The 27,489-nt window shown below is 49.2% G+C and overlaps 4 protein-coding genes across 5 annotated transcripts; 2 read left to right on the forward strand and 2 right to left on the reverse strand.

Annotated features, from left to right (window-relative positions):
- The first annotated feature begins 6,165 nt into the window (after positions 1 to 6,165).
- Positions 6,166 to 7,510, forward strand: LOC117862969 (uncharacterized). The gene has a single exon (XM_034746528.1). It carries the CDS (start codon positions 6,261 to 6,263, stop codon positions 6,996 to 6,998), a length of 738 nt encoding a protein of 245 aa, XP_034602419.1. The 5' UTR covers positions 6,166 to 6,260; the 3' UTR covers positions 6,999 to 7,510.
- Positions 7,511 to 10,463: 2,953 nt separating this feature from the next.
- LOC117862824 (uncharacterized) lies at positions 10,464 to 12,362 on the reverse strand. Its single transcript, XM_034746345.2, has one exon. It carries the CDS (start codon positions 12,060 to 12,062, stop codon positions 10,935 to 10,937), a length of 1,128 nt encoding a protein of 375 aa, XP_034602236.1. The 5' UTR covers positions 12,063 to 12,362; the 3' UTR covers positions 10,464 to 10,934.
- Positions 12,363 to 17,904: 5,542 nt separating this feature from the next.
- LOC117862945 (protein GL2-INTERACTING REPRESSOR 1) lies at positions 17,905 to 19,156 on the reverse strand. Of its 2 annotated transcripts, none has more exons than XM_034746505.2 (2): positions 18,638 to 19,156; positions 17,905 to 18,582 (listed from the first exon to the last, which is right to left on the reverse strand). In XM_034746505.2, the coding sequence occupies exon 2, from the start codon at positions 18,541 to 18,543 to the stop codon at positions 18,217 to 18,219; it is 327 nt and encodes a 108-aa protein (XP_034602396.1). In that variant the 5' UTR covers positions 18,544 to 18,582; positions 18,638 to 19,156; the 3' UTR covers positions 17,905 to 18,216. The 2 variants fall into 2 exon arrangements, with proteins under 2 accessions (XP_034602396.1, XP_034602394.1); XM_034746503.2 differs by having other exon boundaries at positions 17,905 to 18,559; positions 18,638 to 19,154.
- Positions 19,157 to 23,052: 3,896 nt separating this feature from the next.
- LOC117865358 (uncharacterized) lies at positions 23,053 to 27,170 on the forward strand. Its single transcript, XM_034749544.2, has 8 exons — positions 23,053 to 23,212; positions 23,301 to 23,403; positions 23,501 to 23,608; positions 23,870 to 23,955; positions 24,332 to 24,570; positions 25,786 to 25,975; positions 26,309 to 26,492; positions 26,605 to 27,170. The coding sequence occupies exons 1-8, from the start codon at positions 23,151 to 23,153 to the stop codon at positions 26,908 to 26,910; spliced, it is 1,278 nt and encodes a 425-aa protein (XP_034605435.1). The 5' UTR covers positions 23,053 to 23,150; the 3' UTR covers positions 26,911 to 27,170.
- The last annotated feature ends 319 nt before the right edge of the window (positions 27,171 to 27,489 follow it).

The raw sequence follows: 27,489 nt of genomic DNA on the forward strand, positions 1-27,489 counted from the left end.
TAGTTATTGTCATTTGAAACGGCTATAGCCGTTCTATCTAACTGTATAAGTTTAGATTTGCAATTTTTTTATCCGATATTTTTTGCAAAATAGTAAAAAAATAAATATAAAAATAAAAAATTTTAGAATCGGACCATCGTTTGCATCCACATCCTATGGGCCTAAACTGGCCCTCGTTCTACATTCTGCCGGTCTAGGCCTAAACTCTAAAGCCTATCTGGGCCTGAGCTGAACGTTTCCCAATGCTTCAATGCTCTTTATATATCGGCTTGATAAATTTCAGCTGCGAGAGACAAGGGTGTTTGGGAGGGGACTAAATTTTAGCTCCCGTCGTATCAGATGTTTGAACACTAATTAGGAGTATTAAATCTAAACTAATTACAAAACTAATTACACAACCTCTAGGCTAAATCGCAAGATGAATCTATTAAGCCTAATTAGTTCATGATTTGATAATGTGGTGCTACAGTAACCATTCACTAATGATGGATTATATAGGCTTAATAGATTCGTCTCGCGATTTAGCCTAGGGGTTCTGTAATTAATTTTGTAATTAGCTTATGTTTAATTCTCTTAATTAGTATCCGAATATCCGATGTGACAGGACAAAGTTTAGCTCCTGGTACGCAAACGCCCCCGCAGCCAGCCACGCGAGAAAGGAGGAAAGGAACCAGACTCCGGAGCTGGAATGAATAGTTTGCAGGAGCCAGACAGAGAGGACATTGATGCAGTCGCTCCTGCATCGAATCGAATCCAACAAGTAGCCAAAGCTAGCCGTAGCACGGTAGCAGGAGTAGTAAACTCGTGAGGTCACGTCCACAGGTCACTCTCACTCATGGCGACGCCGTGAATCCCGGCGGTGCTGAGTACCGTAAAGCCCAGCCTGCCACCGCATTGGCTGCCGGCGCGGGAAGCATTCAGTTTTCCCACTAGAGCGGCATCAGGATCAGGAGGAATGGATGATCTGACCGCACAAGCGACCGTACGTGTAGCCGAGCCGTGTAGTCCATGGGCTCATGGCTCCAGCGTGACGCACAGTAATTTCTTCTTCCCTTTCAGTGCGAGCAATCGATGCTCATCTTGTGTTTAGCTCGTGAGCAAGATCGTCAGTAAACTGTGCTACGGAATAGGTTCTGAATGCAGGGTGAACATGTAAAACCACGTGCGTTTACTGGTAGCTTTGGGAAGCAGGAACCCTGCAACCCATAGCTGGACAAGACAAGGCCTGAAGATTGTAATGAAGAGCAGACAGGTGCTGAATTCGCTCGCGCATACAGCTGGACGCATCAAATTTCGTTGCAGACTCGACTCGGGGTAGCTGAGGGGGTGAAATGCGTTCAACCAGTCACTCACCCAGTCGTCAGCACAAGGTAAATGCTTGCTAGTGGCAGGGGTACTAGCACAGTAGAATCACGACGCTCTGAAGACGCAGGCATGCAGCAAATGCTGCAGCAGAGGAGCTCCTGAGGACGCAGGCATGCAGCAAATGCTGCAGCAGAGGAGCCCCTGCTGCCGTTTCATAACTGGGCGGCCCAAGGCCGGAGAGGAGAGGAGCCGAATCTATGGACAAAATTTTTACTACTAGAGCCCAAGATTGAAGACCCTGCTGTATGCTCTGGTCTGATCTGAGGCATCGACCCTTACTGATACCCTCCTTTTCGGCTGCACTGCAGCGGCGCATAGCTAGGCGGCTCACCTGGGTCACGCCCAGGGAACGCCATGATTTCCGGCTCAGATGCCAGGCCGGGCTGTCTGCTTGTATGTTGTTCTCCCTCTTGTATATCCATCCACGCACGAGGGTGTTTGGGAGGAGGGAGCTAAACTTTAGTCCTGTCACATCGGATGTTCGGATACTAATTAGGAGGACGAAACATAAGCTAATTACAAAACTAATTGCAGAACCCCTAGGCTAAATCGCAAGATAAATCTATTAAGCCTAATTAATCCATCATTAGTGAATGGTTACTGTAGCACCATATTATCAAATCATGGACTAATTAGGCTTAATAGATTCGTCTCGCGATTTAGCCTGGGAGTTGTGTAATTAGTTTTGTAATTAGTCTAGGTTTAATACTCTTAATTAGTGTTCAAACATTCAGTTATGCGAGAGTCAAGAGCTGCTCAGTCCAAATTCAATCCGCAGAAGAGGACGAGCCGTGCGAACCTCGAGTCATTGCCAGTCACTCGGCTGGTTTCACGGTGCGACTGACTCGTGTAGGAGTCTTCAGTTATGCGGGGGATTTTACAGCTCAAATTTTACTGCATGAAAGAGCTACAAAACGTTCACTAGGCTAGGCCGCACTGTAAGATGGAGCTGAACTGAAGCATGAACAGAAATTTTCGGTGGTTTCCCGGCCGTCGGTTTACACCGAAAACCCGCTCATTCCGTCATACGGGTATCTACTGTATTTCCCATTTTTTCATTGCCCATAGCAATGAGCTGATTGATCGAGAATCATGGTAAGCAAGGAAAGCTTCTGCAAGCTGGGCAAGCTGTCGCCTTGCCGGGCCGTCGTGCACTCGCGACCACGCAAGCGAATAAAACCCCCTGCAGTGCAGCCTGCAACCCGTATCGCGGTAATGAGCGCTGTTTCCGGCACGCCCAACGGCTCAAAAGGGTTGTCCCGATACTGTTCCGGCGACACGCATGCGCCGTCGTCATCCGGAGAAGATCCGTTGGTGGCCTGGGTTTGCCGGCTCTGATGAAAAGCTGCGGCGTGTTCAAGGGATGATCGCTAGGTGCTTTGTCCGACGACACAGCGGCGTGACCACGTGAGGAGGGGCACGGGATATGCTCCCCGTCCGGTATGCAACCATGGTGTAGTCTACATGCATTATGCAACCGTTGTACATATATTTATGGGACCACCAGAAGGTTTGGACAGTCCTAAATATAGGACTGGACATCCAAATGCATCTGACATGAAGATCATAGCTCGTGACGGCATAGTCTACATGAAAACACATGAACTAGTCGAGGATCAGAAAAATACTCGTAATAAGAGTAGAACTCTTGTAGTCGTATCCGACTAGTATTCTTGTAACCAACCGACTTATAACCCTACTCCCGGCAATATAAGGTGAGGCGGGGACTCTATCCAAAGCAATTCAATCCAACCAACACACAGGACGTAGGGTCTTACGCAATCTAGCGACCCGAACCTGTCTAAATCATGTGTCTGCGTTTATCTTCGAGTTCTTGATCTCGACGAACCCCACTAACCAAAACACTACCTCGGGCACCCCCCTCGGTAGGTTGCCGAGTTTAAACACCGACAGCAACTACTCCTTCTGTTCCAAATTATAAGTTATTCCAATTTTATTGGAGAGTCAAAGCATCACAAGTTTGACCAAATTTATACAATAAAGTACTAACATCCAAGATACCAAATAAGTACTATTAGTTTCTCATTAATTATTAGTTTCTTCATTAAATATATTTTTATAGTATATCTATTCGATGTCATAAACCTCTGTGATCCTTTCTATAATTTTGATCAAATATAAAATAGTTTAACTCTCCAAGAAAATGGAATGACTTATAATTTGAAACGGACGGGGTTGAAACGGAGGGAGTAGATTACTAGCTTGGTCCTTTGGTCAGCATGGAATGGAAACTGAACGTGTATGAGTATGATCGCTGCTGCCTGCCTGTGCATGTGCTCACGAAAACCATGATTGCTTGAACCTTCTGATCAGCGTGAACTGCCCTGCCCCCTCACAGTCACGGCAGTGGGATATATGCAGATTATTCTTGAAAAGCATACTCTCATAAATTTACTATTTACATTGCATAGTTACATTCTAATACAAAATACAGGTCGAAGTGGCGAATCGAAGACCGTGAAAAGTTACACATTTTGAGAAGGATACCAGCGTACGGCCGATACCATTTTGCAAAGTTTAAATCTCCAACTTAAAAGTAAATGTTTTCAAAGTTTGTTTCATTGGGAAGCCCATAAAGATCCTGGTCCAAAAAAATAACATTGGTCGACAATATGTATTATCGTCAAGTCACCGTTGGATAAGTGTGAGTCATGGGCACTTGAGCCACTGATGACCACTGAAGGAACATCCTTGAAAAAAAGGGTAGATGAATGAAAATGCATCGTAGCTGTGCACGCTCGTCCATTCCATTTCTACTGGCAAAGGTCGGCCGGTTGACTGTGACCTAGCGAAAAGCTCCTAACAGTTAACCCCCTTTGATGATTGCAACAAGTACACAGAAGTGGACCGCGGCCGTGATTGTGTCTTATAGGCACAGCAGCCTCGGCGAAGCATGATTAGTGGACTACGGGCCCGGCCGGCACAACGCTGCCACGGAGCACCGACCATCCGTGACTTTTTCGTGCAGTGATGGACGAGGATGATCCTGCGTTGCTGCAGGCAGAGCTAACCCTACTGCTTTGGAGATAATATACGGATGATAATGAGACGAGTGCAAATGCAAAGGCAAACACACAGCCACTGGACGAGGACATGCATCTTGGCGTCGGTACATTGCTCGTGAGGATTCATGATGAGGTTGGACGCTTGGAGGGGAGCATAGCTAGCCAAGGAGCCCTGCAGGTAACAAAAGCGGCGACAGCAGCCACCACAACCAGGTCCATAAAACAAAGCAGCTACCGGCCAGCCACGGCTCCTGATCGAGGTACCTGCCTCCGGGCGGCCGGATGGCCACCCAACCGGCCAACCCGCTGGTAGGTGGTGGGCCTATAAGCATAGACGTGGCGTGGCGACGGCGTCGCCGCCCCGATCGTTCTTGTACGCGTACGTGTAGGCGATGATTGGTCGCGGCACGGGCACTGCACGAGCGTGCGCATGCAAAAAAGGCTATAAAGCCTATAGAGAGTCAGAGAGCTCGCTCTCTCCGTCTCCGGCACGCGCTCGAGCTCTGCTTTGAAGGCGGGCACGGCTCGCAATAGCAAGCTCCTTTCCATGCCGGCGCCGGCGCCGGCGCCGTCGTGGACGGCATCCATGGCGGGCGCGCAGGACCACGCTAATTATTCGGGGGCGCAGCGCAGGTTCCCAACTTCCCAGTCTCCCAGAGACAGAGAGCTAGAGGATGCGATTCGATTCCAGCTCCGATCCGCCCCTCGCGCCGGGCGACCGGATCCCGATGGAGCTCTCGTCGCTTCATCCCAAGCTTAACTAGACCCGCCCTTGTCCTCGTGTTGACCGGGTTAACTATATGTCGAGTCGAGTACTCCGGCGAGCGGTCCGGTCGGCCTATCCTGCCCCGTCGCCTGCTCTCAGGCGACGTACGCCGGCCGCATGACAGCGCATGGATTACTGACCGTGCCGTCCGTGAACCAGCACACTGCATTGCGAAATGCGAACGGCGTGTGCTGCATACGTGTGACCTGTGACAGTTACCTTTGTAGGCGCTTTTAAGCAACAGACTAGTACTAGTAGTAGTTGCATTTTAGGAATTGCATATCGTTTAATTTTGCCACGTAACGCTTGCACCAGTCTGTAACTTGATTCGACTGAGGGGCGCTCGGTCTCATAAGCCGAAAGCAACATGTGGTTTTGTTTAGTTAGCCGCATTATTATAGCTTATATAATCCAAGCTTACATGATACAGACTGCCTGTTCTGTTGCTCCATTGGCATTTAGGTGCAGTGGGCTCCCAGCCTGCACCGTGGAGTACAAAATATTCGACCGTACTAGCTTGTTGAAGCAGCTGGACCCACAAGATTGAAGCCTCTCATCTGTACGAGTATCGCTGGAGTAATCTGCTTTGGCATTTGGCAACCTTTGGGCTTTGGCCTGCGGTACTCACGTACATGCTCCCTTTTTATATTTCATATAATTTTGTTTTCCAGACCGTATCCGTACTCGCCGCAGCGTAGCATGCATGCATGTAGACATTGCGCTGGCAGGACCAAGAGCGAGGACGGTCAAAGTCAACACCCATCGACAAGCCGCAGAGGAACGGAATGATGAGCGAGCCCTCCCACTCCCACCAAGGACAACAACAAGGAGAAGCTCAACGACGTACTACTCGCCAGCTGCACTACGCATATCACGTGGCCCACTCATTTGACCCCACCGATTAACCGCCCTCGGCCCCACACCCGACTCGCTGGCCCCACCCCTCCCGTTTGTTTCACTTCCACCCAGATCGCGTCGCGCATATAAAACGGCGGGAGTCCAGTCTTCTTCCTTCACCGGCGCCGTCATCTCCGTAACGCACAGAGCCACATGCGCAGGAGAGCTATCTAGCTAGGCAGGCTAGCCACACCTCACGGCTCACGATGTCGTCGTCGTCGGCCAGGGCGCGGCGGGGCGGGAGCCTACAGTTCCCAGTGGGGCGGTGGCGCCACGTGGCGGTGGTCGACACCGGGTGCGGCTGCCGCCCGCGCCGGGCCACCTCGCGCCTGCTCAGCCAGCTGCCCTCCTTCCTCCGCCCCTCGCCCAAGCCCCCGCAGCAGCCGCCGCGGAGCAGCTCCCGCTCCTCCTCCGGCTTCTTCCCGTCCTCCGCCTCCACGGCATCCTCCTCCGCCGCCACCTTCACCACCACCCACTCCTCCTACTCCAACTACTCCGCCTACTCCAACTCCTACTCGGCCGCCGCCGCCTCCTACGCCAAGCCGCAGCATCCGACGGCGGCGTCGGCCGAGGCGCCGCCGCCGCCGGCGTCCTCGCACGCGGCGGCGTCCAGGAGGAGGCAGCAGCAAGGCAGGAGGAAGAAGAGGTACGAGAAGATGGGCGCCGCGGCAGGACAGGACCAGGAGGAGGACGTCGGCGTGGCCGTGGAGAAGGAGTCCTCCGACCCGCGCGCCGACTTCCGTGAGAGCATGGTCCAGATGGTGGTAGAGATGGGGCTCTGCGGCTGGGACGACCTCCGCTGCATGCTCCGCCGCCTGCTGGCCCTCAACGCGCCGCGCCACCACGCCGCCATCCTCGCCGCCTTCGCCGAGGTCTGCGCGCAGCTCACCGCGCCCCCGCCGCACCCGGCGTACCACGCATACGACTACCACTACCACTACTGACCAGCCGATGAGCTGGCTGGCTCGCCGCCGCTCCACCAGCATCAGGCGTCAGCGACCTCCTGTTCTGGAGGTCTCGAGATCCTGGCACCACCCGTGTGCTGCAGAGTGAATTACAGTCACCGGTGGTGATAGGATCTCGTAGTAGTTTCGTTCATCAGCATTATCAGTACCAACGGGTCCTTGTGTGTTCCGTCCAGTAATCCGTCAGGTAGTTCAGCTTCTGCTCGGTGTGCTTGTGGATTTGTTGCTAGCTTGGAATAGCTCTAGCTGGCCTTGCTGGGTGTTGCAGTGTGCTTTGTTAGTTTGTTTCAGTGTGTTTGCCTGTTCGGCTGGCCTTTGGTTTTGGATGAAGGTCTCTGAAAAAGTGTACTAGTTTAGTAGCAGCAGCAGCTTTATTTAGTTCTTGATTATATATATGTAATGTAACTTGCTATGAAATGTTCGAGGTGTTTATGCTTAACGCATGGCACTTGATTTTCCAGCGAGCTAGTAATGAAAAAGTTTTACAGGTAGACCTCCAAGTCCCAAAGTTTTACCATGGTTGAACCGTACCTCTGGGTTAACAGGCTGGAAGTAATAAATTATGGCGTCCTGGTGTCTGCCTGTCCTGATGCAGCGACGTGTACTAGTTACTGCCTGAAACCATCTGAATGTGCATTCATCGCTGGAACAGAACGCAGGGCCCGTGGCATCGGTAGATCTCTTTATATGCCCATCACGATTCAGGAGGTGGAGCGCTGAGACGGGCATTAACGTTACCGAATGCATTCAGGCGTCGTACCTCGCGCTCTCTATCTGGTTTTACACTTTTACTACTGCACAGCTTTACTGGAACTCGGTGAATACATGCGTGTGCTTTTTTTTTTGGAGCGTATAGTGAATATAGTACTATGTACTTGTAGTGGAACTGTTCCAGGTACTTGCATCGCATCATTTGAGAGTTGTTTGAGGTACCCGTGAGCTGTGGCAACTGGCAAGGTCGTCCAACCCAACCGAGCAAGAGAAAGCTGCCCCTACCTCAAAGACACTTCAGAACCATTCCATTCTCGTTGCATGAAAAAGGGTCAATCATGCCAATTTTTTGTGGAATTTTTAGCCATTTCTCATGAACCACTACAGCTCCATATACGAACAGGTGTAGCCGTGTAGGAGTACTCCATCTCAGCCCGGGTACTTGAGCCGCTACTGCTCATGGAGTCATGGATCTTTCTTTCTGGAAGGAGGTGCGTGCGTGCGGTAGCATGTGTCCTTGTGCTTTGAGCCAAGCCCCCGGAGGAGCTTTTCTTTTCAGGAGCTCAGGCGAGCGAGCGTTGCGTTGCGTTGGGTTCCTCTCCTCTCCTCTCCTGGGCAAGCACAGCACGCATGATGATGTAGCTGCCTGTAGTTGGGCATGATGCTGAGCTTTGCCTTTGCCTGCCGTGCATGCGTACAGCTGCAGGCGCACGTAATCATCATGCAAGGTGTGCAGGGCAGAGGAGTCCGGCCGGGTGATGAGTCCTTCGGGGCCGGAGTTGCAGCTGTAAGGCCACCTAAAGCCCATACATCGCCTCTGGGCCTTCCCATTGAATTTGGCCTGCTCAAGCAGTTGGTTGGAGCCCAAACTGACAACGGCGTCCGGCCGGTCAGAGAACGGATCGGATCACCGGCAAGAAGAGCAGCCATTGGTCGATTCCGTTGACCCTTCTTCTGGGCGCGACGCTCTTGAATGCGCGCTCCTGAACCCGATGCAACTATACCAGAGGCTGGTCCTCGTCAAGTCGTCAGTCATCAGCTGCTAACCGCGCCAGTACGGGCGTTTGGATGCTTTGCTTTTTTTAAGCACGTTATAAAACTCATTACATAAGTGGAGGTTAAACGGCATGAATCTATTAAACTTAATTAATTCACCATTAGCAAATGTTTACAGTAGCAACACATTGTCAAATCATGGACTAATTAGGTTTAATAAATTCGTCTCACCGCTTAGCCTTCACTTATATAATAGATTTTGTAAATAGTCTATGTTTAATACTCCTAATTACTATCTAAACATTCGATATAACGGATGCTAAAAATAAGCAAGAGTAACCAAATCAGATCTAGTAGTATTTCTTGTCAGTGCTGCTCCGTCCGCACGACGAACTAGAGCCTGGTTAAAAATTGGAACGGGTGAGGGCTCGAGGGCTTAGTTAGCTTACTGAATCCGGACATCTAATTCAGCCTCCTTGGAGGTCGCGAACACGACTTGGGGTGTGGGTGGGTGGCTTCAAACGAGGGAAAAGCCCCCCTGCACTTCACTGAGGATCACGCAACATATTGTAATAGTACAGTCGAAGCAGTCAGATCCATATCGAGGGCGACTCAGCAGGCGTGGCTCCCCGTGCCACGGAAAGGCGCCCAGCGTTCCTGGTTTCAGAAGCTTCTCATGCGGGAATGGCCACGCGTGTGCGATCCCAAGTCCGTCCAAAAACGGCTTGGCCCTTTTGAGGACGGCCTGTGGCTATAGGCTAAACAAAAGAGTAGTAGAGCTCAAAATCTTAGGCCGCGGATTATATTGGAGCAAGTAGTCAGTCGTTGCGCGCTAATCGTGGCATCGCAAGTCGGAGCTGCAGACCAACACTCCACACTAGCGCCCTACTGCTGGAGGCGTGCCTGACAGCCTGAGGAATACGTCTTCTCCGGTCGAATGCTGGTTTCGCATACGTCTTCTCAAGGCAGCTACGGATCAGATTGACCAGCAATTATGAGTAGTAGCGCTTAGCCGTGACAAGGACGCGGGTACTCTTGACCGGATCCCTAACAGACTCCCGGGATGACTAGGTCCGTCCGATGATCCGATCCGACGTGCTCGACGCGCCCACCGGTCTTTTCACGTCGTACGCTACAAGTTGGGGCGCGTCCATGGCGACCGCCGGGACCGTACCAGCAGCTAGCAGCGGAGCAAAAATCCATTGACGACGGATCGCGCCGGGCCACACACGAACTGCTCACGCTTTAATGGAGAGATCAGCAGGATTCACAAGGGGTGGGGGGTCCGACTGCCCCCGATCGACGCGAGCCCCCCCGGTCGGTCTGATCGGACTCACGCGCGCGCGGGCCTCACCGGTCGACGGCGACGGCGGGTCGGCGGCGACGGTGACCGTGACATGTCAGCAACGCAAGGCCGCCTAATTAATCAGGGGTTTCTACTGTGCAGCGTCCTACTACTGCTATTGCCCGTGTACTGCATGTATGGTGTACGCATGCGAATAAATACAGGCACATGCCGCCCTTCGCTGGTGAGCCTATTAAATGGGGCTGTATGCCCTCAGGATGAGGAGGATCCGCCACACCTACCGGTCGGTGCCTACTGTATGTATCATCAAGCACGAGACAGTTTGTTAGCTAGCCTCGGATCGACGTGAACAGGGCCGGTGATTTTTTTTTTCCCTTTTTGGAGGAGGTCAGCATAGCCGGTGATTAGTAGTGACTTGTGAGAGTGATTGATTGAGAAGAACGGCCATTAAGAGGATAAGCCTGAGATTACTGTGACGCCTACAAATGTGAGTAACTAGTAAAGGAGCTCTCCATGAATTGTTCCTGAAGCTAAGCTGCTCTCGCCGTATTGAATTGTCAGCAACGAGCTTTGCTTCGCTCGTCGCTTCCCATGCAATTAATGCACTATCATACACATCGCATTGGATCCTTCCTCCGCCGATCCCATTCCCACCTACTACTACTGCCTGCTACCACTAAAATAAAAGAACTCGAGAAAAAGAAAAAAAAACACTACTAATCGTCTTGTCGTTAATTTGCTTGGTTAATCATCAAAACACTAACCAGCACCGGCACCGGCAGGAAGGCATCGAGAGATTTGCTAGGCGATCGATTGCGGGGCACGCAGTGGAGCACTAGCCGCAGCGGGAGCCGGGAGCACCACTGGCACGAGCACGATCATCACCGGTGGCAGTGGCAGCACTACTCGATCGCCTTCTCCTCCTCCTCCTCATCCGCCACGTCGTCCTGGACGTCGGGCCCGGCGGCGCACGAGGACGACGACGAGGAGCAACATGCGGCGGCTTCGTTTCCTCCGCCGCATTGCTCCACCGCAGCTGCTGCGGTCGTCAAAGTTGTAGCAGAAGCGGTGGTTGCGTCGCCAGCGGCACTGGTGGTAGTGGCCGCCGTGCTCGTGCTCGTGCTGGTGGTGCAGCGGCTGCCACTGCTGCTGCTGCTGGTCGTGCTCGTCTCGGCGGCGGTGTCGGAGGGGGAGGACGACGCGAGGCCGAGGAGCAGGTCCACGAAGGCGCCCACGATGAGGTGGTGGTGCTGCTTGCCGTTGATCCGGAGGTACCAGGCCAGGAGCTCCTCCAGCGCCGCCCAGTCGCGGAGCCCGTGCGCGGACATCATCTCCTCCATGGACGCGCGGAAGTCGCCGTACGGGTCGCCCGAGTCCACCGCCACCGCCACGCTCCCCTCCGCCAGCGACTTCGACGACGGCGCGCACGGCTTCGCGTCGTCGACGTCGTCGTCTGTGTCGGGCGGCGTCGTCACCGTCTTCGTCTTTGTCGCTGTCTTCGCCTCCGCCGGGGACGGGGCGGCCGTCGCGAGGATGGAGTTGGACGCCGGCAACGGGCCCGGGTCGAAGAAGAAGCGGTCGGTGGACGTGCGCCCGAGGCTGCGGATCACGGCCTCCGACCACTCCTCGGACGCGGTGGTGGTCGAGAAGCTGTCGACGTCGTCCAGCAGCTCATCGCCCTCCTCCACCTCGTCGCCGGCGAGGGAGAAGAAGTCGACGTCCGCGGCGGGGTCGTCCAAGTAGACCGAGTTGACCGTCTTGTACATTTCGCCGGGCGCCGCCCCGCGGGCCATCAGCTTATTGTTCCCGGCCGTAGCAGGGGCGCCGCCCCGGCTTGCACCGGCTGCTGCCGACGTCGTGCAGCAGGGCTCCTCGCCGCCGGAGCCGGCGCGGAAGGAGCCGGTCTGCGGGTTGGTCCCGCAAGGCGGCCACGGCCACGGCGGGGTTGCCGCGCCGGCGGCGGGGGATGAGGAGGGGGTGGAGTCGACAATGAGTCTGGAGAAGATGGAGGCCAGGCCTTTCTTGCCCATTTCTTGGCGGTCGATGGATGGATGGATCGAGGGAATGCAGCGGGGCGACGATGGATGGAATGGAGAGAATTAATGGTCCCGAGCTCGAACGACTTGAAGGAGATGGAGAGAAGGAGAGGGAGAACGGGGAGTTGAAGTGTTGAAGTGGTTGAGGAGTCGGAAGGAAGGAGAGGAGGCCGGGCTGAGCTCGTCAAGCTGAACGCTGGCTGAGGCTGGCAGGCTGCAATTAAGGGAGGGAGGGAGGGAGGGAGGAACATGGGGATGGGCCCGTGGCTCATGCATGTGCCCGTACTTGCTCTGTTGGTTAGACGGAGATTACAGGGACTGGCCAGCATTGGCCACAAGAGACGACGACCGTGCCATTGTTTGGTGTACACACAATGCACTTGTGTTACGTAGCACATGACGTAGCTAGGTCAAATTTTTGCACGGCAAAAAATATGGCCACCAAAAAGCATATTACTCGCATTCCATTTCAGACTGACCACCCAGCGTTATCAGTTACTCCATGCCTCGTGCTTTTATATTTTTTAATACATCCCTCGTCTGAATGATTATGAAGCCGAGAACGCATGATTTCTAGGCTGTCGGATCAGGATGGAACACTTAACACCGACTTGTATTTCTTTCCTTATCTTCTCCTAAACAGCACAGCTGTTGCTGCTAGACGGTCTCTCCTCTCCCTCGTTGCCATTGTATTGTGACGAAGTATACTTTAGTGCAACGAAAATCAATGCTGTAACTGTAACCACCTTTTGCAACTGAAAGTGAGCTTCATTCAACCTGTATTTGCATGCCCATCAACAGCAAGTATACACGGAAGGAATTTGAAAGAGACCCTGCACGGCTGCACGAATGGCACGGCAATAAGCTACCTGTACTCTTGTTTTTTTGAGACGAACTACCTGTAATCTTGTTGCAAATGCGGCACAGTAGCAGCAGCCTAGGATCCGGGTGTGGATCGACCATCGATTGCATTGCACTTGCACGGTGAGAGTAAATTAAAAGCTCACGCCCCGTTGGTTGGTGGGTGCAGGTGCAGCGACCCCAACGAGTTACCCCTTACTCGGCGCGTCGCTGTAGCAGCCGCATGCAGTAGCGACCGGGGCGGCGGCAATGTTTCATTCCGAGCGGACTGCTGCTGGCCACTGTGTGACTGTGTCACGCTGTCACTGTGCACGCCCGGGCACGCACCTGACCCCGGGCAGGGCAGGCAATCTTTGCGTGCGCGGCGAGCAGAGCATGCTCCGTAACGGCACGAACCGCGGGAAGATGCTGCGGTTCACTGTATGGGCTCGATCTTGCCGTGGTTCGAAATAGCAACGCATTTTGATCTAGTTTTTTTTTCATGTCCTGCCGCGGAGATGTATCTGATGATTCTGATCGCTCGGCCCCTGCACACCACTGCGTGAGAGTTAGACTGATCGCCGGTGCGGTCACCGTCGATCCATGCGCCTGCTTGGTTTTTATAGTATTCGACAGGCATCCTGCTGGCGCATAGCATAATTGCTGCACGGTGCAGTTTCGTCCTCAGAAAATAATGTTTTCACGGCGGGCTGGAACTGGACTGACCAGCCCAGCATTTCATTCTCTCTCTTTTTTTAAAAAAAAAGAAAAGAAAAATGAAAACTTCCTGCTGGATAGTATAAAAAAGAAGATGTCCTGGCTAGAAGCTCGTTCCGTCATCCGTGGATGCGGAATAGGCGGAGACAAGGGCTAGTACCAACGTTTATTTACGAACAAGATAAAATGGAAGATTCGCAAGGTGTGTTTGAAACAGCTCTAAAAAAAAAGGTGTGTTTGAAACTTTGAATTCGTGGCCATGCGCGCGCATTGCTTCAATTTTCATTTTTCTTTTTCCGATTTGTGTTTATGCTTCAATTTCCAACCTTCTCCCGATCTGTGTGTACCGGTTCTCTTCCGTACTCCCGTGGTCCCGCCGATCAAAACCAAGATATCGGCCAAACTTCTTTTACCTTTCGACCATCTGCTTGGAAATGATAACATCCTTTTTTCTTGCAGAAAATTGCACAGTAATAAGTAGCGGAATCGGAAGGATAAAGATTTGAATTGCCATGTTTCCCTACAAATTCCACACTAATTCGGAGGATGTATCAGTGCCACTAACATTTATAGTTATGATCCAAGGGCTTCGCATCAACGAGCGAATTTTCCCCAGAAGGGAAGAGCAGACAAAGAAAGGCAGGTACTGGTAGCTCAGTAGCCCTGGCTGGTCAGTTTCATACTAGATCCAAAAATATCGAGTACTGGCGCCAAACGTGACGGCGACCATACGCAGGAAATTAAAAGCCCTGTAGCAGGGAAATCATGCGGAAGGGCTGAGGCGCTGTCGTCCGCTGGTCATGCAATCCCCATGAAATTCTGGCAAGCCTACAAAGGAGCCGAGAGGTACGTGCGCCCAAGCACTTTGACGACGCTGCACGCCCGCAACCGACGTTCTTGGCATCTTCCTTCCGCCGGTGGGAGCTCCACCAAACAACAATAGCATAGTATCCGTTGATCCAGTGTCGCAAATGCTGAGTCCTTGTTGCCTGAATGGAGTAGAATGCAATGATACCAGTCGTGTTCAGAGACAGAGACTTTCAGAGGCCCCGATGACCTGGATTATTGATTGTCTGATGACCTACATTGGTAAATGAAAGAGGAAGTTTTTTACGGGCTAAATGGCTGTTCGTTTTGTGCCTGCCGAGAGATACGTAGGTAGCAACACGATTGGGGCAATCTGCAAATTAACACAGGAGAAGCTACGACTGTAGACCGCCGTCGGTTTGATCTGTTGTTGTGGCCGTCAGAATTAACAAGCTGCTTACTTATCCTTACAGCCAAAGGAACACCGTGCCTGATCATGCTTTCCTAGGCACGTGAGCATCACATGGATACATGGTTGACCGCACGAATAAAACATATATACTAGTGTTTTTTTTTCACTGTGATACCAAGCTCAGAGTCAGACGATGTGAAGGAGTTTCAGAATTGTCGGCGCAGCATCAGCTTTGCTGTCCTGGCATATACGTGGCCTGTCGCCGGCGCTGCAAACTACTCCCGAATGCTACTGAGATAACGAAAGATCTCAAGACGATCCCTCCTCACCTCGTCAGCGCGCGCGGCGAGCGTGCTATTATTGGAACTGGCTAGTTAGTAATTAAATTATTGGCTTCAGTGACAGCGAGTGCACACATGGCTGTATGATTTGATCTGAAACTACCTAATACCGCCACATTTTCTTCGTGGATGCACGCGTACGGGCGCATACGCACTCCAATTATCATCCAACCAACAGTGCGAGATATAAAATCCTACTACAAAGCTATAAAAATACACTAAAAATGAACTACTGGCGGTCTAAAATAAATACTGATGACGATGCTTGTCCAGTGGCTAACGTGAGTATACACACAAGATTCTACACATTAGTAGCTCATTTTCACCCTATCACTAACAGTAGGTACAGTACCCAATTGTCTTTTCGTACGCATGGCAACCGTGGCGCTGGGCATTGGCAACGATCTCCCGCTGTACGATGCACTGTAGGTCCATGTGAAGCTTCAGTCGCCCGCATGTATGCGTACGCTCGGTAGAGGCCGGGCCAGTCACCGTCGCATGCATGTGTACGACGACCCTACAGATACTGCTGGCCGGAGCTGCCAACCACAGTGCCGTGTGCAGAGCCATTAAGCTGCACCTGTAGTTTTTCACGACACTTGGTGAGGCGGGTAGAAATCTAAAATAATCTGGGTACACACGTAAGACATGTACGCTACCGTCTAGATCTGCTTGGAGCTTGTAGCTGGCTGTGCTGATGTGGGTGTACCTAGATCTGTTCCAAGCTGAAACTGAATTGTCAGTAGTGAGAACGACACTCGGTGCGGCTGGGAAAGAGTTGCTAGCCTTTGGGCCCTTTTCGGCCTGGTAACAAGCATTTATAGGCCGCAAATATGCAATCTGGACGGCGGGGTGCTGGGCCGCTCTCATGGGCCTCCAAGGTGACGAAAGGAGTCTCCTCTCTCTTGGAGTTACGCATGGGCGTGGCCCAAAGCCCATAGTTCATGACCGCGCCTACGGCCGGATTCTGTTGGAGTTCGATGACATCTCTCAAGAGTCAAGAGGATGTTTTGGGTGCGGTGGCGTAGAAATGCACAGACATCATCATCGGCGTGGTTGGGCATGAATGCGAATGCGATGGACGCCCATGCGGGCACGGAGAAGAGGAGGTCATGAGCGCCATCGGTACGTGTGCCACTCGCGTCTACGTTCATAACGATCGGGCATCAGCGGTTTTCTTCGATAACCGTCCGTCCTCAAACCGTCAAACGCCTTCTTCTTCTTTTCTTTATACGTTTGAGTAATGACTTAAAAGCTGGCAGGAAGGAGTCAGAAGCAGGATCAAAGAAGCCCATGGATCTTGCATCTATCCAGCTACTGAGACGGAGCTGCCTGAGACGACTGAGTGACCGAGAGACAAGAGCATAACTCAGCAGGTGGCTGCTTTAAACCGCGCGCGCAGGAGACGAGTATATACGTAGATGGATGCCTCCTCCCTGCAGAGCTGAGGTCGCAACATTATGGCGCGCCTTGATGGCGCACTTGTAAGCAGAAGCAGGCACGCAGAGACGAGCCGAAATGAATTAAATCCATGGGCGCGAGCTGGCTCTTGGCTATGGCTAGCGCGGAGGAGTACGTACGGCTCCTACTACGCGGCTCTCCTCTCCTCTCCTCTGCCGCCACTACTAAATTCCTGTGACGCAGCACGCAACCATCGCCCGTCGCTTCGAGCGAGCTGCATCTGCATTGGCATTGCGTCGCGTCGCGTCGAGCCGCACCGCACGCCATTACTCGCGGCGATCCTCCCCTCCTCCCTCCCCTCCTCCCAACTGCATGCATTCATGCCGCTTTCTTACTTCTGCCCTGCCGCCCGCGCGCGTATGATGGATCATGTTATATTGATGGTACGCCTCGATTCATTTCAAAGCTCTCTCTCCCTCTCACGTTCGCTAAACAAGATGGAGATTGACACCCTCGTCAGAGACAGAGACAGGGCATGACCTTCAATGTAATACGTACGACGTGGTTTAGTCTCGCATCGAAAATTCATCTATTGCTCGGTAAACCGTGGCTCTTCTCCCCCAATCGGAAATTCAACATTGATCTGGGGCGTTAGATCCTGACCGGATGGTCCAGGAAGAAGACGTCCCTCTGCCTCTGCTGCCTCGGTAGGCAAATGCAGAGGATCCTCTCCCTACCTGCAAGCAAGTGATCCCTGGTCCACTTGGAAGTGACCTCTGTTTTCTTCTCCTATGCCCTTCATTATATTCGGTGCATCGCTCAGCCAGTAATAAGTTAATGCGCCTTAATAGTAGTAAGCTCAGGTTCCGCAGGTGCTTGGCTTCCGCTACAGCATGCATCATTGAGTAATGATGCCCTTCTTATTTGCTTCAGTCCTCTTCAGTGTCCCTCTGCGTGTTGCAGTGGGCACCAAGGCCTGCACCTGGCAGACCATCAATCAACTGCACGCGACACGTACGGGGTAGTAGTATTCAAACACGTTTGCATAATCCTGTTGAAAGTTGTTGAACGCGACGCGCCATCTCTCCATGACTCCATGCAGCACAAAACCGCTCATGAAGCAGGACTGGACTCAAGTTCGTTCCTCTTCTTTGACACGAGAACAGTGCCGAAACCACAGTCACTCCGGCCAGCTGCACAAATCAAAGCCCAGCTGGACCAAACAGAACAGATGCAAAGAGCACCGCACTAAATCATTGCACACCACGACTTGCTAGGTTTAAATAGAAACAGAGAGAAGAACAGCTCAGGATCAATGTTCTTGCATCTGCAAAGGGTAAAGTTCCATTGCAAATATTAATTTTCTTCAGCTAAACCGGAGGGAGATTACAACTGAAAACACCACCGCAACCATAATAAGTCTCCACCACACGTACCCTACAACGACACAACCTAATCAACAGCATCCAAATAAACTAAGCTGCTACAACTAGCCTCCTGCTAATGAGGAAGGAAGGAAACCCTGTCCAGTGGATGATCCAACGGCAGTCACTCCCCCACCCCCTGATCGAGCTAACCGTCCGTATGAGCATCCACTGGCCGGGCGCACCATCAATCTTGGCTCCTTTCTTCACTTGCGCTTGCCGCCGCCACCGCCGGCCTCGCCGTGCAGGAGGTCCACGAGGCAGGGCTGCTTGCAGTTGATGCAGGTCGGGTAGTCCTTCTTGGCCACCATGCAGTACATGAGGCAGCGGGTGCAGGCGCCGATCACCATGGGGGACTTGCTCCCGGGGCTGCCGCCGCTCGAGCTCCGCCCGTCCGACGACACGCACGAGCTCGGAGACGACGAGTCGCTGTCGTCCTGCCCGACCTCCATCCCCACGGCCGCCGGCGGGGACAGGTTCAGCTGCAGCTCCAGCCTCGCGCTCCTCACCCCGCTACCGCTGCCCCGGCTCATGGCTCACTCTCACCACCTGAGGATCACAGACACCACAACCTATCAACAAAGAATGATGAACAAGAACACAGAGCAGATACAGAGCTCCTGATACCTGAAGCAAGCCTGGAGGATGGGAAGAGGAGATGAGAACAGCGAAAGAGATGAGCTTTGATGCGTCTGGTTGAGCGGCTAGGAAGTTATATAGGGCAGGGCAGGCAGGGGGTGTCAAGTAGGGGAGAGGTCAATGCTTCTCTTTACTTGGCATTAATGCAAAACAACAAAGCCCCCACGTCCTCCTCTTCTTCCTCCCTACTGGACTACTGTCTCCTTCAAATCTCCTTCTTTCTCTCACTGTGATCTAGAAGATCACAAATTGAAGCCCTGCGATATTCATGCGGCGTCCTCCAAGATCATGTTTTACTCCACAAAGATGACATAAGGTTGCAGCACTTGTATTCAGCTGCTGGAACCAAACCGCTCTACTCTACTCCGCCCCAACACGCCCTCCCTGCAGCTGCAGTAAAAATGTAAAACAGAGACACCCATGAAGCATGAACTATGAAGTATGAAGGGAAGGAAATATTGTCTCCAGCTAGCCATCAGTTGAGGTTTACTCTTCCTTTGATAACCCTTTTCATCTCTCTCTCTCTCTCTCTCTCTCTCTCTCTCTCTCTCTCTGTGTGTGTGTGTGTGTGTGTGTGTGTGTGTGTGTGTGTGTGTGTGTGTACATACATATACATACATACATATGTATGTATGTATGTATGTATGTGACTCCACCGTGCAGTGCAGAGCTGCTGGCAGGCAGTACCGGTGAGTAATTTTACGCCATACTGTTGGCAGCAGCTGCATATAGTTTTAGCACCTTGAATGCTCCTTTATGGTGAGATTTATGGCCGCAGCAGCTGATCAAAGGGTTCTACTCCCATCTAGCAAAGTAGTAAATGTGCATCGATGAGCCACTGCTTATGTGAATCGACTCACCTTAAATATTAAAGCCACTTTAGGTAAATATAAAGCCTTTTTTCTCAATGTTAAAAGTATGGAGCCTGTGAAGAGAGGCCGGCCGAGCCGTGCATATATTACTTACCTGTGCCTTTGCAGCCTATATCCGTCAATGCCGTTTGCTCTTCAATGAGCTTCCATGCTTTACTTTTGGTGCCTCAAGGATGCAACTTGTGAAATGACATCTAACCAACAAGCATTTAGAACCGCGTTGAGTATTTATTTCCATCCTCACAATCAGCTTATGAGTCACTCTACTAAACCTGTAGCACTAAATCCATCTCTTACGGAATCGTTTAATAAAAGAAGATTTACTCTTGCCAGTTTAATCTGACAAGCAGGTCTACAGCATCTTAGGGTTGACTCTGAGTAGCAATTCCGATTCGAGTATGTAACTATGTTGATAAATGACAAAACACACACATATTCTAGAGCGTGGTCAAGACCTCCCTCTGCACCAAAAAGGAATGGTACAGAAATTCTCATTGCTTTTAACAATTCCAAAGTAACCAGACTAAAACATGCCTAATAGAAAAGTACCAGCAAAACATACTATTTCAGCTGAAGTTTTATTTGCAACTCTTTAGCCGACTCTGGAGATTTTCTGCGCTAGCAACACAATGAAGGAAACGTCCAATCCAATTATTTAGCACTGTGCATGATCTAGGCTTTCTCTGCATGATTGAGGGATCAGGAGGCATAACATATTGTAGAGACGGAAGTGTATTATGCAAACATGCTAGTTTAAGCTTCTCATAGAATAGTTTGCAATAGTGAGAAGAATAAACTCGGATTAGAGATTACAATAGAAGGGATCCTACTCACTTGGTTGGATGGATCCGGCCGAAAACGAAAAGAGCTGCCTCACGATCCTATTGTACTTCAGTCAGGACCAAGTCAAGTTATCAACAGTGAAGACTGACACACAATAGGATCCACTCAAGGTGAGATACTCACTCCTGAGCTGTTAGTCATACTCATACGTAGATATGGGCGGCATGTCATTCCCCGAGAATGATTTTGCCATCGAGACCTCTCATCTGCATGCCTTTAAGTTCAAATACATATAATAATAAACCAAGTAAAGGACAGTCAGATCTTTAATTCTTATGCAGTAAAATCAGCCACAGCCGAAGCAGAGCACTTCAATGTTCTAGCTTTGAATTACATGTCAATTTCACCAGACTAGTCTGAACCAGGGTTATCAATATCCTGGTGGCAGAAATTAATATATGCACACATAACTGTATAAATCACTGAAAAGATGAAACATGTACAATGCAAATATTGATTGAACCATGGCATCAACATATTTAATTGAGACTTCAAGACTTATGGATACAGCTAAGAGTTGGCCGACACTTTGTGAACTTTATTGATTTTGTAGTGCCTTAGGAAACCGTTTGTTTTACATTTTGTGGCACCCTAATCAAGATATTGGCATTGCTTAAAAATTCAGCAAACTACAAGCTCTCTTTCAACATTTATAAGCTCTATGCGTCTCTGGCATCAGCCATGGATAGTCCAATGCTAGCAGTTAAGTTGGCATCGTTCCTCAAAATGTTTGTAAATTACCAAAAAAGATGAAACATCGACATTGCATTACTTGATCGAGCCATGACATCAACATAATAATCGAGAATTCGCAACAGTCCATAAACATTTTTGAAACTGTTTTTTGAGGCAAGTTTTTGAAACTTTTGATAGTGCAATGATGTCTTGAATTGGGAAACCTTTTGACTTACATTTTGTGGTACCATAAAAACGATATCTCGGGTTCACTTAAAAATTCAACAAATTTGAAGGCCTTCCACTGAACTAAGGCCCTGTTTGGAGCCTCCGGACTAAAGGTTAGTCCGATGTTAGGATGCCAATTAGGATGATTAAACATGAGCTAACTGCAAAACTAATTGCATGTCACAACTAATTTATGAGTAGAATCCATTGATCCTAATTAGACCATAATTAGTCCATGTTTACTGTAGCACAACATGAGCTAATCATGGACTAATTAGGATCAATGGATACTACTCATCAATTAGACATAACTTATGCAATTAGTTTTACAATTAGTTCATATTTAGTTGTCCTAATTGGCATCAAAACATTGGACTAATTTTTAGTCCGAGGGCTCCAAACAGAGCCTAAGAATCACTTCAACATTTATAAGGTCTGTGCACCTCTGCCATCCCACCTTCGGCTATGGATTGTGAGTCCAATGCTAGCAGTTAAGTTGGCATCTTCCTCAAAATGGGCAACGGCCTTTATGAGGCCAGAGCTGTAAAGACGGCTATCTATATAAAAAAGAAAGAAAGAAGAAGCTGTTTAAGTCTTTGACTAGAAAGCTTGAATTAATTCAGCAACCAGTGCTGTCGTGGGTGATAAAATCTCATTGATATCTTTCAATGGCACAAGTACAAATAACTCGAGAAAATAAGGAGTACTGTCTATGGATAGAATCAATACATGATGGAACAGAACCGCCTCTTAACTTATGCACTGCAGCGTAATAAAAGTGAAGTGAATTCTAGTACTTTATTTCTTGTTAAAATTACTATTTTGATGGATGTACCAGACAGCTGAGCTTGTACAAGATGAGTATGTACGACCACATCCACATGGCATACAGCATATAAGCCCATGGAATGGAAGTATTCAGAACTCTAATATCTGGACCCCAGTGCAAGAAGTATTAGTAGTCCCAATAGAGAGAGAATATTTGCAGTACGAAACAAACAGCTCAGTACAGTGGCAATAGCAGTGCACAATCAATATAACTGAACAAATTAATTTTGTTAGTACCTTAACTTCGGCATGAACTAAAAGGCCGAGAGCGTTCGGTGGAAGAAGATCGTGGAACTCCAGATCACTTGCGGTCCCATCGGATCGGAGCATCGGACACAGATACTGGACCAGAGATGCACAGATGGAGTTGTCAGGCAACCGCGCCGTCTGCTGCTCGCCTCCCGGCAGACATCCCTTGGTGATCTAGTCGCAACTGGCAAGCACAAACACGAGTTAGGTGGATCGCCGCCACATGATAAACCTGCTGCCCGCGAGAACACCTGGGCTACCTTGGTTTTCCGGCTGCGAAGTTTCATCGAACACGGTGTGGGCAAGCCGGCATGGCCAGGACCAGAGAGGAAACCTGGAGGACTGGACTGGACGTCTGGACCACCAACGCCGCCAGCGACAGATCATGCATGGTTGTTTGTCATGGATGTGGGCATGTGGCCGTGTGGATCACCTGCTCCTGCTCGCCGGAAAGCGCATCCAGCGCGTCGCCCGCACCGCCGCACGCCGTCGTCGGCGCCCCGCCGCGCCACACCCGGCCCGCCTCCGGCCCAAGAAGCGGCCGGCCCTTGTAATTATTTGAGCTGGGCCGCCATCTCCTGGGCCTCGGCTTCTGAGAAGGGAGGAAAAGCGAGAAAGCGAAAGGCCCATGAAGCGAAGGCGTCCCTTGGTGGCGCGAGGGGTCGTCCAGTTCGGTTACAGTGAGAACCCAAAAAAGAGAAAACAAAAACACGAAAAAAGGGAAAGAAAAAAGGATCGCGAGGAGTTCAATTGGCAGTTGCCGAGCCTGAGCGCGCTCGCCCTCGCCGTCGACGTTGCCGGCGGCGATGGGAAACTCACAGGCTTCACCGGCGTCCGCCTCCAGCTCCCGCTTCACCACGGCCTCCAGGTACCACCACACTCACAGCTGCCACCTCCATCGCTGCTGAGATTCGCGAGCCTTGTTCCGGTGATCTCACTGCCGCGCTTCCTCGCAGGGCCTTCTCGAAGCAGGAGCTGGATAGCCTCCGCACTCTATTCAGCTCCCTCGCAGCGCAGTCGCAGACCAGTGGCCGCGCCATCTCATGCCCTGTCTTCCTCGTGAGCAACCGCGTTCGCCCCCAATTGCTTCGAATTGGGTTTGGATCTTGCTGGATTTTTATGATGGCTTCTGACGGGTGTGTCTCTCTTCGTGCAGGAGTACTATGGGGTGCGGGGCTCGTTGGGCGAGAGACTATTCCAGTTGGTGGCGAAGGAGAGTGGTGGGAGCGATGGGGTCACATTCGAGGATTTGATCATCTCCAAAGTTGGTACCTCTTCTCTAATGCTCGACTCAATTCGATCCATTCTGTTGTTCAGTTAGTTGCTGCAAGTGAGAGTCGTTGGTGGAATTGATCGAATAAATTGTAGACATTGATGCAATATTGCTCAATACATTGCTGATATGCATGCATAGACCACTTCAGTGCTTTAATTCAGACATTCAATGAGATGTTTCACTGTGATCTTATAAACTTGTCTACTTTGTGTGTATTCTTGTTTAATTTTTTTTCTTTGTTACATGTAGGCAACATATGGAAGGGGAACTCGAGACGAGGTTGATGAATTCATTTATCAACTATGTGACGTTACAGGAGATGGTGTCTTAACCAGGTGCAGCCCGAGATAAATGATTTCCTTCTGATGCATTGATGTGTCATGTGTGAATTGTGTCCTTTGCTAAGCTGGTTCGATAGTCGAACGCTTCAAATTTGAAACTACCTCAAACAAATGTGCTACAAAATGCAAGTGATATGAATGAGGAAAAGGTCTCTTGCTACCATTGGCCCTCTATGCATTTCCATTGCATACTTTAGGTAGTACTTTCACTGGGTGCAATTGAAAGAGATGAGTTTGTTTGCATTTGGAAAAAATTATGCTTTTCATTTTAACAGGCTTATGATTTATACGGTCGTTGATGTTCTTTTAATCAAGTTTTAGGCATCAATTGATATTTACTCTTGCATTTACCTCTCTCGTGCACTGCCAGGTCTGATTTGGAATCTGTCTTGGCGTCCATTCATGAAACTATATTTGAAGAAAACAAGGAAGTTGGGGAAGGTTCCAATAACAGACCGTTTGAAGCATTCCTCAACTCTGCAGTATTTTCGAAGGATGCTGAAGCGGTCTCAGAGAAGTCTATGTCATTATCAGACTTTAGGAACTGGTGCACTCTCTTGCCATCATTGAGGAAGTTCCTTGGAAATTTGTTGATGCCCCCTGATTCAGGTCTGTCTTATTCTTGTAATTCTGCTGGTATTCCTAAACGCAGCATTTCCATCATTAAAATAAAATAAAATATTGTATATATTATCTAAAATTAATTCATATGATCATATCCAGTCCATCTGATGGTGTAGGAGTAGGACTGGCAATTTTTCCTCAGGCTGCCCCCATTAGTCTTCACATCTAGGAATTGACACAGTGCTGATTCACATGATGACCGGGTTGAAGTTTTTGCACGCTTCTCTCAATTTTTTTTTTTGCACTCACTACTCAACAGCTGAAGTGCTAGGGAGAACATCATAAGCATGTGCTCACAGAAGTTTCTCATGCACAGAACAATGTGAAAAATACAAGCCATACAATTCAAGAACTTATACTATTTTCTTGAAAAATGGGGCGTTCTACTGCATTAAGAATGTTCCTCTCAAACTTGTACAAGAAGAAGCAGAGATAGAAGTTCCATTATCGAACCAATACTTTCTAAGTCTCAAAAACCAGATCAGATCAAATAGTCCTGAGGCATACAGTTTTTTGCCTCTTACAAACATCTGACTCCTCTTTCTCAAACATCCTCATTCTCCATACTTTTACACCTTGTTCATTGGCAAATGCAGACAGCAGACACGATGCTGTAGCTGACTGTCAGAAGATGCCGACATAACTTAATATATCCATCAATAATGCAATTTAATATGCAAGTCAATTTAGTAAATGTGCTAACTGTAGCGAATTCGAAATTTTCGCATTAGAATCCAAAACAAAAGACACCAACTGGAAATAATATGCGATTTGCCTTAGTATTTTTATGTATTTACTGCATTCAGTTATTAGGACAGTTCCTGTTACAATTGTGCCATTGTGGACAAGGATGGAACAGGAATACACATGATAGCTTGGAGGACATGTTGTGCTTGTGTTGCATGAGTGACAGCATTTGCTTTGTCTCCATTTGTTTGAATGAACCTTCAAATCTAATTCTTGTCCTACACACCACTTAATCACTTATGTCATTTCACACTATTGCCTGTTCATTATGAAAGAAATTCTCGATTAGTTCAGCACATGCTATCTGAAGTTGCACATTTATACCTTTAGCATGTTTATTAGTATTTGAGAAGTTTAAATGAAATCTTAATTTACATATGTTGAGGGCCATCCGTATCTGCAATGCTTATGATATATCATGGCATGCTTTTGCTGACTTTAGTTTGTTTGCAGGCAGACCAGGGTTTGAAGTACCACTACTTCACTATCCTGAAAACATCTCCACCGATTTGCTTCTTTTAAATAAAGAGTATGCCTGGCATATTGGAGGTGGCTTTTCCCAACATGAGGTGCAAGAATGGAAGCTTTTGTATCATAGTTCTCTTCATGGACAAAGCTTCAACACTTTCTTAGGCAAAGTAACGTGAGTACTCTTCAATTTTGTAGATATGCTTGAGTGAAAGCCACATTCTTTGACTTCATTCATGATTACAAAGATGCGTTACTCTGTATGGAAATGACATAATGAAACTAAGTTCCACCCTCATGACATGATTTCAGTTATTTTTCTTTGTTTGCATACCGGCAACATTGAAGCCAATTCCAATTTCTAATAATGTGCACAAGCTTGCCAGTTTCACAACCTACTGCCACGATTCATGAGAGTCCTTATGCTTGTCCTATAACTGCTTATACTTTTGTATTAATAACTTTTGAACTATATATGTAATTCTTGGACATGTTTTTCATTTTACAGGAATGGTGATGCGCAGACTGTTCTAATTGTTAAAGATACAGAAGGATCAGTTTATGGTGGGTATGCATCACAGCCTTGGGAAAGGCACAGTGATTTTTATGGTGACATGAAGACATTCCTCTTCAAATTATACCCTCAAGCATCCATTTTCCGCCCTACAGGAGCAAACAAAAATTTGCAATGGGTATGCCTTGCTCAGTTCGAAGTACCTTCTCTATTTTATTTCTTCACTGCATATGTATTACTACTCATCTCCAGAACTATAAATGGTAGTAATCATTAGCTTATTTTGGCAGTGTGCTATAAACTTCAGCTCTGAGAACATACCTAATGGCATTGGATTTGGAGGGCAGCCACATCATTTTGGGCTCTTTTTATCTGCAAATTTCGATCAAGGGCACTCATTTACTTGTAGCACGTTTACCAGCCCTCCTCTTTCCAAGACAAACAGGTTCAGGCCAGAAGTCATTGAATGTTGGGGAATACAAATGAGGGGAGCACAAGATGAGAAACCGGAGCTTGTCAAGGGGACAGTCCTCGAGAGATTCAAGGAGGACCGGAACATGTTGAAGATGGTTGGTTTGGCAAATGCGAGCGATTAAGGACTGACTGAGGATCATAACTGAGAACATGCTGGAGAGGACCTGTACAGTACATGTTTATTAAAAACAATCCCTCCTGATACCATGCCTGACTCCTTTTGTGTTCATATATTTTATCACTGTAAAATTTTCGTTTGAACCAAAGTGATGCGGAGCACACTGAATGGAGCTCATGATTTAGAATTATAACTATTGGCCTATGTTTGTTCCCAACTTTGAACGACAAAGAATTTAATGGAATGTTTAGCTTTAAGGTGATCCATCATGAGTTCATCCTATGAAGTTTAGTGCGCTGACTTAATCCCTCACGTCTATACTAATATGTGATTGTGACTTGTGAGGGACGAGGTGGTGATGAATTAAATCACTCCATCCCGCAGACCAAACAAAGATACCATGGGTGAGAAAGTGTTGGTATGTCATGAGAGGATGCTGTGTCACCCATTTCTCAAACAAACACTCCATAACTGGGTGATCCCCAAATTTGGCTGGCATATTTGTGTGCTGTGCTTAAAACGACACCTGGCTACTGTTGCGTATGCTGGCAAGCTTGTTCATAAAAGCATTCTAGGAAGTCAC

Source organism: Setaria viridis, chromosome 7, assembly GCF_005286985.2.
Source record: "Setaria viridis chromosome 7, Setaria_viridis_v4.0, whole genome shotgun sequence".
Lineage (NCBI taxonomy): Eukaryota > Viridiplantae > Streptophyta > Magnoliopsida > Poales > Poaceae > Setaria > Setaria viridis.